Below are 14,449 nucleotides of genomic sequence, written 5' to 3'. Positions count from 1 at the left end.
CACCCCTTTTTCTCCATTCTTATCCTCTCTGAATAGTTGCCTCCTCTAAGTTCTCTTAACTGAATATCCCTCTCCATCTCTCTTTCTTCTTTTAAATCTCTTTCTCTCTCTCATGATAAAAACTCGCTCCATGGCTAATATTTCTAGAATCTTCTCCGATGGTCCCATTCTTTTCTCAAAATCCTCTGATAAGTCCTCATATCTATCCATTCTCCTCAAGAGATAAAGACCCTCTTCCATCCCTATTTCTTCTGCCAAGAAAACTCATCCAAATCCCTCTAATTCTCTCTCTCCAGAAGAGATGCACCAATTCTGGACAAACCTTTACAAAGAGAAATTCCTTTTCTTTAAAAATCATTCCATCATTCCTAGTTGCATCGTCAATCTTAGTCAACTAAAAGATGCCTCTTAAAATATTGGTCACTTTTTCAAATTTCACGATTTGTCCTTTCTTTTTTGCCTCTATGGACTTCACATGTCCCTGTTCGCATGTTTTATACCAATCTTTAACTTTCCCCAGACAATGGTGAATTTGAGACTCTTGTGCTAGGCACAAAAATCATCTTGAACAACTTTTTATTTGAATATGTTTTTGATACTAAGTTCTCTAGCATGGTCTCTTTCATAAATAATAACTAGCCCGAGGAATTTGAAGGGGGCTTTGAGAAAGCCAAGAAATTTTTGTTTGACTGTGACTCAGTATCAGCCAACTTTGGTCCCCTATCTTTATGCTTTAAATTTTGTATCATGTCTCATATTGTTGCTATCACTCTGATTCTGTGAAAAAGATCCCTAAGAAACATCACTTGTTGTGATGTATTCGTGTTGTATTGCCTGGTCAAGAAGATCAAAATCAATTGGGCAACTTGGATACATGAGTACATGTTTGAGAGTGCAAAGAAAGTCAATGCATCTGCCAGTTTGCCATATGAGCTGCTTATCACTCGAATCCTCTTGTTCTACTCCATCGATCTCTCTGCCCATCCCCCTATAAAATTTGCTAAAACTTATGATTCAAAAACCTTAAGTAGCATAGGATATGTCCCAGTGGAAGATAAATAGTGTAGGAAAAAAGGCCCTCCGCGCTAAGGCCAAACCTTCAAAGGTAAGTAAATCTATCTCTATCCCTTCTGTCTCTTTTATGAAGGAACTTGAAGAACTAAAGTAGTGGTTCAAAGCCATTGAGAAAGGTATCATGCAACTCTAAGAGTCTTCTACTAAACTCCTAGACCTTGGGAAAAGTACAAGCTTCGACATAAGTATGGTCTGACTGCTACTCGATGGGCTCAAACAAGAAGAAGTCAAGCTATTCTCTCTAGTGCTCTCTCATATGAAATCTTTGAAATCTCAAGTCTATTCCTTGAATGATAATCTGGAATTTCTATTCGAAACTCTTACTCTTTCTTTATCAAGAATGTTGAAAAATCTTATGGCAAATTCTGTCAAAACATGCATAACACCCTGACATATTTTCTGGAGAAATGGTGAACTGTGAATTTTTTTAATCAAAATGGGGTCCTGTCCCTTATGTTGTTGGGTTGTAAGATAATCTTCATCACACTATCCTACATATTTTTGCTCTGCCTAGTTAATAAATTATGACTGTCCATTGTCATCTATTGCCTCTTGTATGTTATTTTGTATGTATGTTTTGTATTGCTATTATTCTTTTTGATTATTCCAAAAGGGGGAGAAATACAGGAACATCATGAAATTAGGAAGAACAAGTTGACTAAAATACAGGAACATCAAGAAATCTGAAAGACAGGAACATCAAAAAATCAGGAAGCATAAGTCGATTGTTGACTCATAAAGGTCGACTAATATCTAAGAAACATAGACAATAGAAATACTCACAAAGTTAGGGGAGAAAGTTGAACTTTGATACACAAAGGCTATTCGATACCCAAGAAATCTGGGATAATAAACATACCTATAAGTTAGGGGGAGCAAGCTGATCAACAGGGAAGTTAACTGATGTTTACTCGTGTTTGTCATTATCAAAAAGGGGGAGATTGGTAGCCTTTGAAGTCTATGTTTTAATAATGACAAACTAGCAAGTAAATCTTTGCAGGATATTGATGAATACTAATAAAGAAAGCCTGCTCCAGGAATAGAAAGACATCCAATCATAAAAAGAAAGATCACGACACTCAAACAGCATAGCACAAAAATCAATCAATTATCTAAAAAATTGAAGGAGAATCACTATCCCAGAATCACGGATGACTACATGAACTAGGAGACCAATCAGGACATAAAGCAAAAGAAAGGAAGACCACAACCATCATAGGACATCAATATATACAAAGACTAAAAGAAAAGATAGATAACAGACATATCTGATACGAACGTGAACCAAAGCCGTATATGGACATATCTAATATGGACATATCAAATGACTACATTCCTTAATCAAGGAATCAATTTTAATCCTTTATTAAGAAGAAATCTCTTGGGTTTCCTTATAAAGAGTAGCAGCCGAAGACTATAAGAGATGAAAACTGATAATAGACACGAGTTATGTAACTTCAAGGAGAAAATTCAAAGTGTCTCATTCTTAGTATTACAAAGCTTTGTAACTTTTAGTTTACAATTGTCATATAAAGAGTAGAATCTAGTCAACTTTGTAACATCAACTAAAGCTATGTCACAAAATCTGAAGAGCAAAATAAGTCTTCAGAACATGTTTCCTATCATTGTACTTGAGTCCAACATTCAACGATCTAAGGAAACTTTGAAACCCAAGGAGACTAGAAGTAGGCTCCACATTTGTGTTCCAAACTAGGATAAATTTCTGTGTTATTACTTTATGTTCTTTTATTTACGTGCTTAATTTTTTTAAATCTAATCTATTTATGAAATGCACTGACCTGTAGCCGAATTGACTGTGAGGAGTAAGTAGTCGACTTATAAAAAAATTTCAATTCTCCCCCTCTTTAATTTCATGATCCACCTTACTCTTGGAGTACACCAAAATATCGTTAATAAAGGCAATTATGAATAAATCCAAGAACTAATAGAAAACCCAATTTATAAGATCCATAAATGCTACAGAAGCATTGTCAAGCCAAAAGACATCACCAAGAACTCAAAATGATCGTAATAGGTTTGAAAAGTCGTCTTAGGGATATTCGTCTCCCTAATCTTCAACTGATGGTACCCAGACCAAAGATTGATCTTGGAGAAGAATTTAGCACCCAGAAGCTGGTCAAACAAATCATCTATCCTTAAATGAGGGTACATATTTTTTAGTATCACCTTATTTAATTATCGATAATCAATACACATTCGAAGGGAACCATTCTTTTTATGTACGAACAAAATAGGTGCACCCTTGTGTAGAAGATTCTTTAACTACTTCTTGATCTTCTTTAACTCAGTTGGAGCAATTATATAGATGGATTGAGATAAGACGAATGTCCGGAATAAGAGCAATCCCAAAATCAATCTCCCTATCAGGGAGAACACCAAAAAGATCATAAGGAAAGACTTTAGGATATTCATTTACAATGGGGATAGAATGTAAGTAAGGACTCTCTGAGGTAGAATCATTAAACCCAAATCAAATGATAGAGACACCCCTTGAAAATTAATTTCTAGGCTCTAAGATACGATATGAACTTTTTTCTTTGGCACTAAAAAACTATATTCCCATTCAATAATCGGTTTGTAAGGAAAATTGCTATATACAGTTTTGATGATGAACAAATAATTTCAAGGGACTAGGTCCCTAAATATTCAAGGTATAGTACAACTGGCATGCGTGTATGAACAAATTTTTCCTCTTGTGTAACAAACTTTCAGGTTCTTCTTGTTCTGATTAGGACACCCAGTCCAATAATATTTCAGCCCTAATCATTACTCATTTATAAAAGAGAAAAGATGCATCTTCATCAAATAGTTTTTGTATAAGTCTAAAGAGTGAAGAGAGGCGCAGAAACTTCATTTCATTATTGCTTAAGTATTGGTCATATTTTTATATTTGCAGTACGCTTAAAGAGTGAGTGAGTGTTCTTGAGTGCTATTTTGTAACATAATTACTCATGCTATAAGAGTAATTTCTTGTTTTGTTTATGCTAGAGAATACTTAGGTGGAGTTTTCTAAGTTTGATACTGATTAGAGTTAACCAGTGTAGAAGGTCCTTGGTAGAGTTGTCAAGATGAGCTTGTAGTATAGTTATTACAAAATAAAGTAGCCTAGAATTAAGCTAAAATCAAGTATGTAATCAAGAGGTTGATTATACTTGATTTCTTTGGTGCTTGTGAGGGACACCGTATTTTTTTCTCCCTTGAGAAAGGAGGTTTCAATGTTAAATCTTGTGTGTTGTTTCTTTCCTGCTTTGTCTTTAGTTTTCCTGCACTTTATGGTTTGATTTCCTATGATTGACTTTGAGGGACCTGGTCCCTCACTATGTGGTGCAACCCCAAAGGGTTCCAACAATTGTTATCAGAGAAAGATCACTCTAAAAGGTTCATACCTAATGTGTCTTGGTCAGCATGGATACTCCACCTAACCTTGAAGAAGGGCAATCAACCACTAGACTACCTAGATTCAATGGACAGTACTATAGGTACTGGAAAACAAGGATGTTTGATTTCATTATAGCTGAGGATAGTAAGATAATGGACATTATTCTTGATGGTCTTCATATACCTCTAAGAGAATTCAAAGAATGAGATATTATTAGAATGGTTAAAAAGAATAAAAGAGAGCTAAATAATAAAGACTGTACAAGAATTGAGAAAAACTACAAAGCCAAGATATTACTTTTCTGTAGCATAGGACAAGATGAATGCAACCGGATTTCTGCTTGTGAAACAATTAAGGAAATCTGGGACTTCTTAAAGATAGCTCATAAAGGAAACACTAATATGAATGATTCAAAAGTTGAAATGCTAACCACTCAGTAAGAAACCTTCATAATGAAAGAAGGAGAAACTATTCAAGAGATACATACCAGGTATACTTTTATCACTAATGAGTTGCACTACTTAGGAGAAGTAATTACTATATACAAATAGGTGAGAAAAATTGTTGGAGTTCTTCCTAAATCCTGGGAAAGCAAAGTGGATGCTATCACAGAGGCTAGGAACTTGAAAATTCTCACTATGGATGAACTCATAGGGAATCTGAAGACTTATGAACTTAAAAAACAGCAAGTGCATGATAAGATGGAGGTAAAAAGGGAAAAATATCTGGCACTAAAAGAATTTAAATCAGAATCTGATGAAGAAGACACTGATGTTGCCTATTTGGCAAAAAGAATAATTAGAGTAATGAGACAAAGTGGCTAGTTTTAAAGATGTAGGAGTAGTAGCAAAAAGGGAGGCACTATGGAAGTTTGTCACAGATGTAGAACTATTGAATAGTTTATTAAGGATTTTCGAATGCAAAAAATAGACTATCAAGATTATCACAACACTGGAGGTGACAAAAGAAGAAACAGGGACCAGGTCCCTGTAAAATCAGGAAGATAGGATGCAACAGACTTTGTAGTTAAACAAGCCTTAGCTGGTTGGGGTGACTCCTTCAGTGAATCTGATAAAGCTGAGAAGTCTAAAGATGTTTACAAGCTTGTTGTGGAGGATAATAAGGTGACCTTTTATTACCTGTTTTCTTTTATGTTAAACACGGAATAAGAAGAAGAAAATGAGGTAACACTTTTTGATCTTAAAGAAAACCAGGACAACAATTCAGCATGAAAGATAAAAAGGCTTGCAAATATGCTGATTGACACTATGTGTGAAATGACTGAGAAAAATTTTCTCTAGAAGAAAAAGTGGAAAGTCAAGAACTTGAGTTAATTGCCTAAACTCTCTAAATATCTAAAACTGAATAGCAGGTTACTAAGTTAAAATCTGAATTTAGTGAGTCAAGTGGAGAAAAGAGATGATGCTTGTAATAAGATTAATGCTCTAGAAAAAAATAATCGATCAGGAGCTTGAGCTAATAGCTTTGACACTCCAGATATCTGAAACTGAGGAATAGGTTGCTAAGTTAAAATTTGAGAATTAAAATTTAGTAATTCAACTAAAGAAAGTAGATACTACTGAGTGTAAAAGAAAGAAAGAAGCCTTAAACTTTTAGGTTGATCTTGATAAAAAATTAGAGGATTCGCAAAGGCTTCTCATGAATACACTTCAGAAGAATGAGGAGTTAGAAAGGGACCTAGTCCGTCTAAGGCAAGAACTCAAAAAACCCTTTAGCGGACTTCATCCTCACAAATCCTTTCTAACCTAACTAGTTAAGGAGTCAATAATGGTAAGGGCTTTGGGTATCAGCACAAACCTCATTCATATGGGTCACAAGGTAGGGTTGATCAAACTTTCAGAAACAAAGCATATAAATCCTTGTGCGCTGTGAAACAGTCGAACACCTAAAAAAAGACTGTCAAAATAGGTTCAGAGTAAGAATAACAAATTTTAGACATGTACACCCGAGGAGAACCTATCCCATGGTTTAAGACCTTGGAAAAAAATAAAAAACCTCTCTACCTAGATGGACCAAGAAGGATTTGATCACTTTATTGTCCTACTACTGAGAACTCAGACTCAAGTGGGTTCCCAAATCTGACAAGTGATCATGGTCTCAAGTATGAGGAAGAGAATTACAGTAAGGAATGATCATTAAAAATGAGTTATCAAAAAGTTCAATGTTGAAAGATCTGAATATATTTTCTCTCTCAAGACACTTCAAAATGGAAGTGTCTCAAGTGGAATAGTTGATTTTAAAGCCCCTGATCCATGGAAAAATATAGATAAAAATCTTAATGACAAAAGAAACTGTGTGATTTAAAGAAAGAGGATTGATGATGCTGAAGATGATGAGTAAAGGTTGGACAATGTAGATGAGAATGGTAATGATAAAAAATGTCAGGAATTGATCCCAACTCAAGACTAAGATCAATTAGAAGAGGTCATGATAAAACTCTGAGGGACCTGGTCCCTAAGAAACTCATCTCAGGTGAAGAAGCTTTAGCTTTTTGAATAAAGTCAAGTATAAGACCTGGTCTTCAAACCTATTTCCAAAACAATTCATAGTCTGAAGTGGTGTAATAAAACTAACAAGCTTCTGCTGGGATTGATCAAATCAACCTAACTTACTAGATGAATCAGCTTCCCTTCCAAAACTTAGCTATGTTCAGAAGGAAGGAATCCTTGGTAATTTAGGTACTGTTGGTCTAAATTAGTACTATACCCTTACAGGAATATAACCATAGGAGCAAATTTAAAGGTGGAAAGATGTGACAAGCATAAAGTTAAAGATTCACTCAAACTAGAGAGGGACTTGATCCCATATCTCAGGTTAGTATCATGTATGTGCAAATTTTGTCTGTTCTATCAAGAAAAAGATGCATCCTCTCTGTTCTTGTGTTAGAAAAAGTTATCATATTCTAAAAGGGATGGTGAGTTACCTAAAATCAGATATTGATCATATCTTGTTCCCACAGAAAACCCTTCCTTGTGCGTATTGTTCCCTTAAATCTAGCCGCACCCACTCGTTCTCTTGTCAAAAAGGAAAGTACTATCCCCAATAGCCCTTCTAAGAAAAAAATCTTCTTGATAGCTGTAGCTCTCCTATTTTCATGTCCTTCAAAGGATTCTGAGCTTAGCATTGTTAAAAATCCCTTCCCAAACCTTCTTGAAAAACATCCTTTTTCTCCTATTTTTCAAAAGTCTAACTTCTTCATCATTCTACCTATCGATGAAGAATCATCCCTGAATCCTAAAAACTATTTTGATGGTGTTGTGATGGATAAAACCTGGGTTGATACAAACCTTATATTGTTGTCAAATAGCCTAGGAAAGAGCATAGTTGATCACCAAAAAAAGTATTAGTAAGACACCAAGAATCTCTGGAAAATGGTCTGGAAGTTTTACTGAGAAGCAACTGAAACTTGAGGGACCTGGTCCTAAGAAGAGGAAAGTAGCTAAAAAAATATGTGATCACTTATACTAGAAGAAAGAATGAGAAAAAAATAAAAGTTGTATCCAAGGAAGTTAGAATCAGGTTCTTGAAGAATTTAAAAGGTGTTAAATGGAAGGATTTATGATTCAAATTTGGAAACAGAACCTGGTATGATGGAATCAGTTGAACTGGTTAAACATCAAAGTTGGATGTATCTCATAGAAGGACTTATTCCCAGTGTTTTTAATGAGATAGTCAGGGAATTGAATTTCACTTTGGAATTCTCAAAAGATGGGATGAATCTAACTGTGCAGGTCTAAGGAAAGAAAATAAAGCTGAATGAGGAAACACTGGGAAGAATTTTGGAAGTTCCTATATATGGGGTAAGAATTGTCTCCAAGCAACTGCCTTCAATAAAATTCTTAATAAATGCATCCAAGGTCAAAGGGAAATTTATGGCTGCAGTGAAAAGGAACTCATTCAAGAGTGAGTTTTCAATTGATTTTTGACTTTATGAACAAGGTAGTTTTTCCTAGGTCAAAAAAGAAAAACATTGCCTCAGCCACTGATTTATAGGTAATGGAATGCCTTAGTTGCTTTGTGTTTATTAATCTACCAGTATTGATGATAGAACACATTCACAAAGTGGTTCTTGGGAAAAATGGAAAGCATGGTATGCCTTATGGATATTGGTTGAACAAAGTACTTGATCACTATGGCATTATATGTTATTTTGGAACCCAGGGATCTGTGGTTCTAATGCTTGACATAAAAACATTAGTCAAAACTGAGTGTGTCAAATTAGGTAGCATTTATCAAAGGAAGCTCAGCAAGGAAATAGAGGAATTGAAGGTCAATTCAACTGTCAAGGATGAAGAAATTACCAAGCTTCAGGTTACAATTCAACATATTTCCAAAAGAAGCCTATATGACTCTGAAATGCTTAGAATTGAGAATACTGAACTGTAGAAGAGGGTGTCAATCATAACTGATGAGGTCCTTAGGATAAATATAGATATAAGGCATCTCAACAATAACCTAAACCTACTCCATCAAATTTTTTTTCCAGTTCTTCACCTGTTAATCCTTCTTGATTCCTGTGGCTTTTTCCCTAGAACATTTAAATTATGCACTGCAATGATACTTATCCTCTACTTATGAATGAATCTTTTCTTTTTGTGTTACATTTGTTACCTTTAACTTGCAAAATTTTTCTTCATGTTAGTGTTTTCCCAGTGGCCATGAGTTAACTAATTTGTGCTTAATTCACTCTTCGTTTACTGTTTCACTTTTCAAAGATGCCAAAAGGGGGAATACTGAGTACATATAGTAGGGGACCAGGTTCCAGATGAATGTGAAGTGCATACTGATAGGGGGAAGTATGGTAAGGAACAGTGACAAGGGAAAACAAATGTGCTCAAAAGTTTTTTATGCAAATGACAACAAAGGTCTAGGTCCCTATGTTACATGATGGTGGAAGTATGATGATACAGGAAAAATTCATCTTCAGAGTGGTAATCACATTGATTAATTGTGATAGATGTGCTCAAAGCTGTATGGTTAGTTTTTCATCATCAAAAGGGGATAAAATTTCTATATGTAGTTTTGATGATGAGAAACAAACTTTGAGGGACCATGTCTTTGTATATGCAAGGTAAAGTACAACTAGCACGCGTGTCTGCACAAATTTGTCCTCTTGTAAAACAAACTTATAGGTGATGCTCGTACTGATTAGGACACCTGGTCCAGTGATATTTCAGCCCTAATCATCACTCATCTATTAAAAGAAAAAGATACTTCTTCATCAAACAGTTTTTGCATAAATCTAAAGAGTGAAGAGAGGCAGCAAAAACACCATTTCAAGATTGCTCAAGCATTTCTCATGTTCTTATTTTTGTAGAATGCTTTAAGAGTGAGTGAGTGCTCTTGAGTGCTGATTTGTAATAGAATTACTCATTCTATAAGAGTAATGTCTTATGTTGTTTATGCTCGAGAGTACTTAGGTCGAGTTGCCTAAGTTTGATTCTGATTAGAGTTAAATAGTGTAGAGGGTTCTTGGTAGATTGTCAAGATGAGCTTATGGTAGAGTTATTACAAGTGAAAGGAGCCTAGAGTTAGGCTGAAATCGAGCCTGTAATCAAAAGGTTGATTATAGTGGATTTCTTTGGTGCTTGTGAGGGCAAGCTGTGTTTTTTCCTCCTTTAAGGAAGGAGCTTTCCACATTAAATCTTGTGTGTTGTTTCTTTCCTACACTTTCTTAAGTTTTCCCGCACTCTATTATTTTATTTCCTGTTATTGACTTTGAGGGACCTAGTCCCTCACTATGTGGTGCAACCCCAAAGAGTTCCTATAGTAATTGAAGATGAACTTTTGGGTCCGACAATCTAAAGAAGCATAGCAAGAATGCGACCAATCCATCCCCAATATGAAATCAAAATCAACCATTTCTAACCGTATCAGATCCACCAGAGTTTCTCTATGATTAAAAGATACCACACAACCCATATAGACTCTTCTAGCAACCACAGAGTCTTCTATTAGGGTAGAAATAGAAAAGGGGTCTAAAATGTCAGGACTGGATCCAAAAGCACAACCACAAAGAAGGTAACATAAGAGAGGTGGACCCCGGATCAAGTAAACAATACACATCATGGGAAAAGAGTTTCAACATACCAGTAACAACATCAGGGGATGCCTCGAACTCCTGATGACTAGTGAGGGCATAGAGACAGTTTTGACCAGTGATTGAACCAGAAGCAGAAGTAACACCTTTTGGTGCAGAAACTAATGCATCCGTAATTGGAATCTTGTTTTCCCCAGAAGCAACCCTAAAAGGACAATCTCTCTGCATATGACCAATCTGACTACATCTAAAGCACTTGTTCCTCCCTTCTTCAGAAATACTACAATGCACCTGACTGCACTTGTTCCTCCCTTCCTTTACTAGCATGAGACTAGGCACGTTGCCCTGGGACCAACACTTTTCTGAAAACAACAATCACCCAACGGGTTTGAGTAAGGAGCATTAGCCATAGAGTAGGAACCATAATTTCCCCACTTTTTCTTGGACCATTTTCCTCCATCTATACCACTTTGCTGCTGACCTCCACCCTGATTCGAGTAGCAAAACTTCTTACTCTGTTTCTCCTCAATTTCATCTTGCTTCTTCTTCTCTTTTTCAACTTGCTGCATATAAATCACAAGCTGAGAAATATCCATGTCTTTGTTTAACAAGGAAGACTTACTCTTCAAAATCAAGTCTCAAGACAATCTAAATTCAAACTTCCTCATCCTAGCCCTCATGCTAGTCACCAACTCTAGAAAATATTGAGATAAATGATGGAATTTCAAGGCATACTCCTTTATTGTCATCTGTCCTTGCCTCAGATTTATAAATTCCTTAGCCTTTGCCTCTCTCAACTTCTAAGGAAAGAAGCAATCAAGAAATGCACTAGAGAAGTCATCCCACAAAGCAGACTCAGAATTATTGCTTTTAAGCTGCTCCCACTCTTCCTACCATTTGTATGCTACATCCTTGAACTGATAAACTGTGAATTATACACCCTCCATCTTAATAGAATGCATCACACAAAAGATTAGAATGCATCACACAAAAGAGTTTTTCCATCTCATTAATAAAATATTAAGGATCTACCTTAACTTTAGAGCAAGTGAAAATATGAGGATTCAATCTTATGAATTGGCCAACTCTAGTGGCCTCGGAGGATGGAGCAACAGAAAAAACCCACTCAGTCTGAGAGGCCACCAACTGGGTAAGCAAACAAATTAATTGGCAAAACTCGACATCAGACACGTCAAACTGGGGTGACTGAGGATGGATAGGAGGAACTGGTGGAGCTCCATCAGGGCAATCAGAAGTAGCGGCCCTAGATCGAGTCTGAACTCCTAGAGTAGGACAATCCCCATCCACATTATACTCAGATGGACAGAAGAGTTTCCACAGTTATTAGATCTTTTAGGAGGCATGATTTGAAAGGCGAACAAATGGGGATTAGGGATATTCAATACGTTAGGCTCTATAGCTCAAAAATAGAATAACAAGAAAGGGAAACATTCCTAAATTTCTTGTAGCCTCTCCATTATAAGTATGGTGTGCTACATACTCATAAACGAGACTCCATTTGACATGACTTTGTTAGACACCTAATGAAACTAAACCTAGGCTCTAATACCATCTTTGTTATGACCCAAGCCAATGTTTGGCCATGATGGGTATCTCAAGTCCCACATGAAATGGAGACCACTCTCTGCACCTAAATAAGAAACAAATCATTCTCAATATATCATTAATTCCAAACATATAAAGAGATAGATTCAAGAACAATTAATACTTCTATGATCAATAACCAACCACCGGCCAAAACAATCATCCAATACCACCCAAGTCCACAGTAATCCAACAAAGCTTTCTAGACACAAACCAAAACTATATATCAATAAAGTGTCTATACATACCCCCGGCTATAGCAAAAAATAAGTCTAAAACATAAGAGACCAATACAAGAAATATAGTTTTTGATGTATAGAAGCTCACCGCTTCAATGTCAACTTACATGTTGATCCCGCTCCTAATCATTGAGTAGGAAAAGTAGAAGTAAGGTCAGTTCCTACATTACATGGGGATACAACATCTGAAGACGATTAGCGGTTGGAGCGCTAGCATGTAACTTAGTGATATGGGATAACTTAACATCATTATCAACAGTTCAAAATCATTCAAAATTCCATGCACATCATAGCCCGTGGGTACCTTGAATGTTATGATGGTTGAGCTACATAATCCAAACTAAGGATTTAAGGTACATGTTATATAGATACCACATGCTATGATAGGGAACGAGGCTCAACAGGTAATTTAAAACCTTAGTCTGGATTGTGTAGCTCAACCATCATAACATACAAGGCACCTATGGGCTATATAGGCCTAACTCTCTCTCAGCTGGTAGGGCCCCAGTGCGTATGGCTGCACGAACCAGAAGGTAAACATACACACTAAGGGGGACTCGAACCTCCCTGCATATCAAGGTGACATGAGCACCAAATCATGAAATGAGACATGGGGGATTCGACCTCCAATTATATAATAATAATAGGGGGACTCTAACCGCCTAGTCATATAGACCCCCTCATCGGCAACCACATTTTTTTGTGTTGGTCTCTTAGACCTCTACCTTTACGACTCAGCTACATAACCCTCTTTAAACCCCAATTTAAATCAATTAATACATAACTCTATTCATTGAACCATAATACACATTTAGGCACACATTGTTGGTATCATCATACCGACTACACTTGTAAGGTAACATCAACATGCCAAAATAATTTCATTACTTAGGGAATTCAAAACCCCTCTTGGTTTAATAATGCATTAGCTTTTGAAAACACCAACACACAAGGTTCAAATTCAATCTCATGATTCATTAGTTCAAGAATTATTAAATTCCTATATTTCTCATAGCTGAAAATAATGTCACAATATGGGGTTGGGGTCATAACCACTTTAAAAGTCATAAGTTTGGAAAATCACAATCCTTTAGTTTATTCACCATAGCTATGCACCCATAAGTTCAAAACCATAGTTAAGACATGAGTAATACACAATAAAACCATGGGAAAATAATTAATTGACCATTCATGTCAAAACCCTCAATCATGTAAAAACCTTTACTTTTAATCACGTAAATAACGATGTACTTTTATGCAATAGAGATATTAAGTTTAAGAATAGAGTTACATGCCTGAAATATCAAGTTTCATGGAGATAATTTAACTCTAGAGCCCCTGGATAATTTTCCTCTTAGAAACACTAAGCATGGAGGCTTGGAAGGATGAGAGAATCTTTTGAAGTGTTGAGTACGTTATGATTGAGGATTAACCTCTCTAATGTGTCTTATGAATGTGGGGTCTTAATTATATAGGAGGGGAATTATCCACAGTGCCCTTCAATTAAAAGCTAAAATTTAGTTGTCGTGACTATGGTTCACCATATGGCTCGTATAGCCTCCTTATAACTCATTACAAGGAGTCGTAGCCAAGGCAGAACCACCAAGGCACGATACATTGTTAACATTAAAACTCAATGACATGAATCATAATGGGACCCTATAACTCATAGGTTCCAGTTGTAGTCAACACAGAACCCAAATTAGGCCATACACTAGACACCTTACAATTTACACCCAACGACTCATAATAAATCCTTACGGCTCTTAGTGAGGCACTCGTACTCATAGCAGAATCTAGCCACAAACAAACTGATTTGGTTATAACTTGTCCCAATAACCCATCAAGACAACCTTTAACTCATAGGCCAAGTCGTAGTCAAGGCAATGAGTGCGAAATTTCTGAAAATTTTCTAGGAAAAAAAACCTGGGCCGTTACATATGGATACAAATTCCCCCTCCTATTGGGACACATTATTTTAGATATTGCAATGTTTAATATTCATTTCAATATATTCATTTGCAATGACTATAAAGCATAGAAATAACCCTATTGCAACAATTTTATTAT

At 36.0% G+C, this 14,449-nt stretch overlaps 1 protein-coding gene across 1 annotated transcript; it reads right to left on the bottom strand.

The window, feature by feature from the left end:
* Positions 1–10,473: 10,473 nt before the first annotated feature.
* On the bottom strand, positions 10,474–11,131 carry LOC107844302. Its single transcript, XM_047397622.1, has 3 exons — positions 11,002–11,131; positions 10,586–10,897; positions 10,474–10,487 (listed from the first exon to the last, which is right to left on the bottom strand). Exons 1-3 carry the CDS (start codon positions 11,129–11,131, stop codon positions 10,474–10,476), a joined length of 456 nt encoding a protein of 151 aa, XP_047253578.1.
* Positions 11,132–14,449: the final 3,318 nt, after the last annotated feature.

This window comes from Capsicum annuum, chromosome 10 (genome assembly GCF_002878395.1).
Source record: "Capsicum annuum cultivar UCD-10X-F1 chromosome 10, UCD10Xv1.1, whole genome shotgun sequence".
In the NCBI taxonomy this organism is placed as follows: domain Eukaryota; kingdom Viridiplantae; phylum Streptophyta; class Magnoliopsida; order Solanales; family Solanaceae; genus Capsicum; species Capsicum annuum.
The sequence above is the reverse complement of the archived record's forward strand: the minus strand, read 5'-3'. Positions and strand labels throughout refer to the sequence as shown.

What these genes read in the sequence shown, in the direction of transcription:
- LOC107844302 (XM_047397622.1), bottom strand. Translation starts at nt 11,131, where the DNA reads ATGGATATTTCTCAGCTTGTGATTTATATGCAGCAAGTTGAAAAAGAG. An exon ending in TGGAGGTCAGCAGCAAAGTG is followed by an intron (nt 10,898 to 11,001) that starts GTATAGATGGAG and finishes TGTTGTTTTCAG; the next exon opens with AAAAGTGTTGGTCCCAGGGC.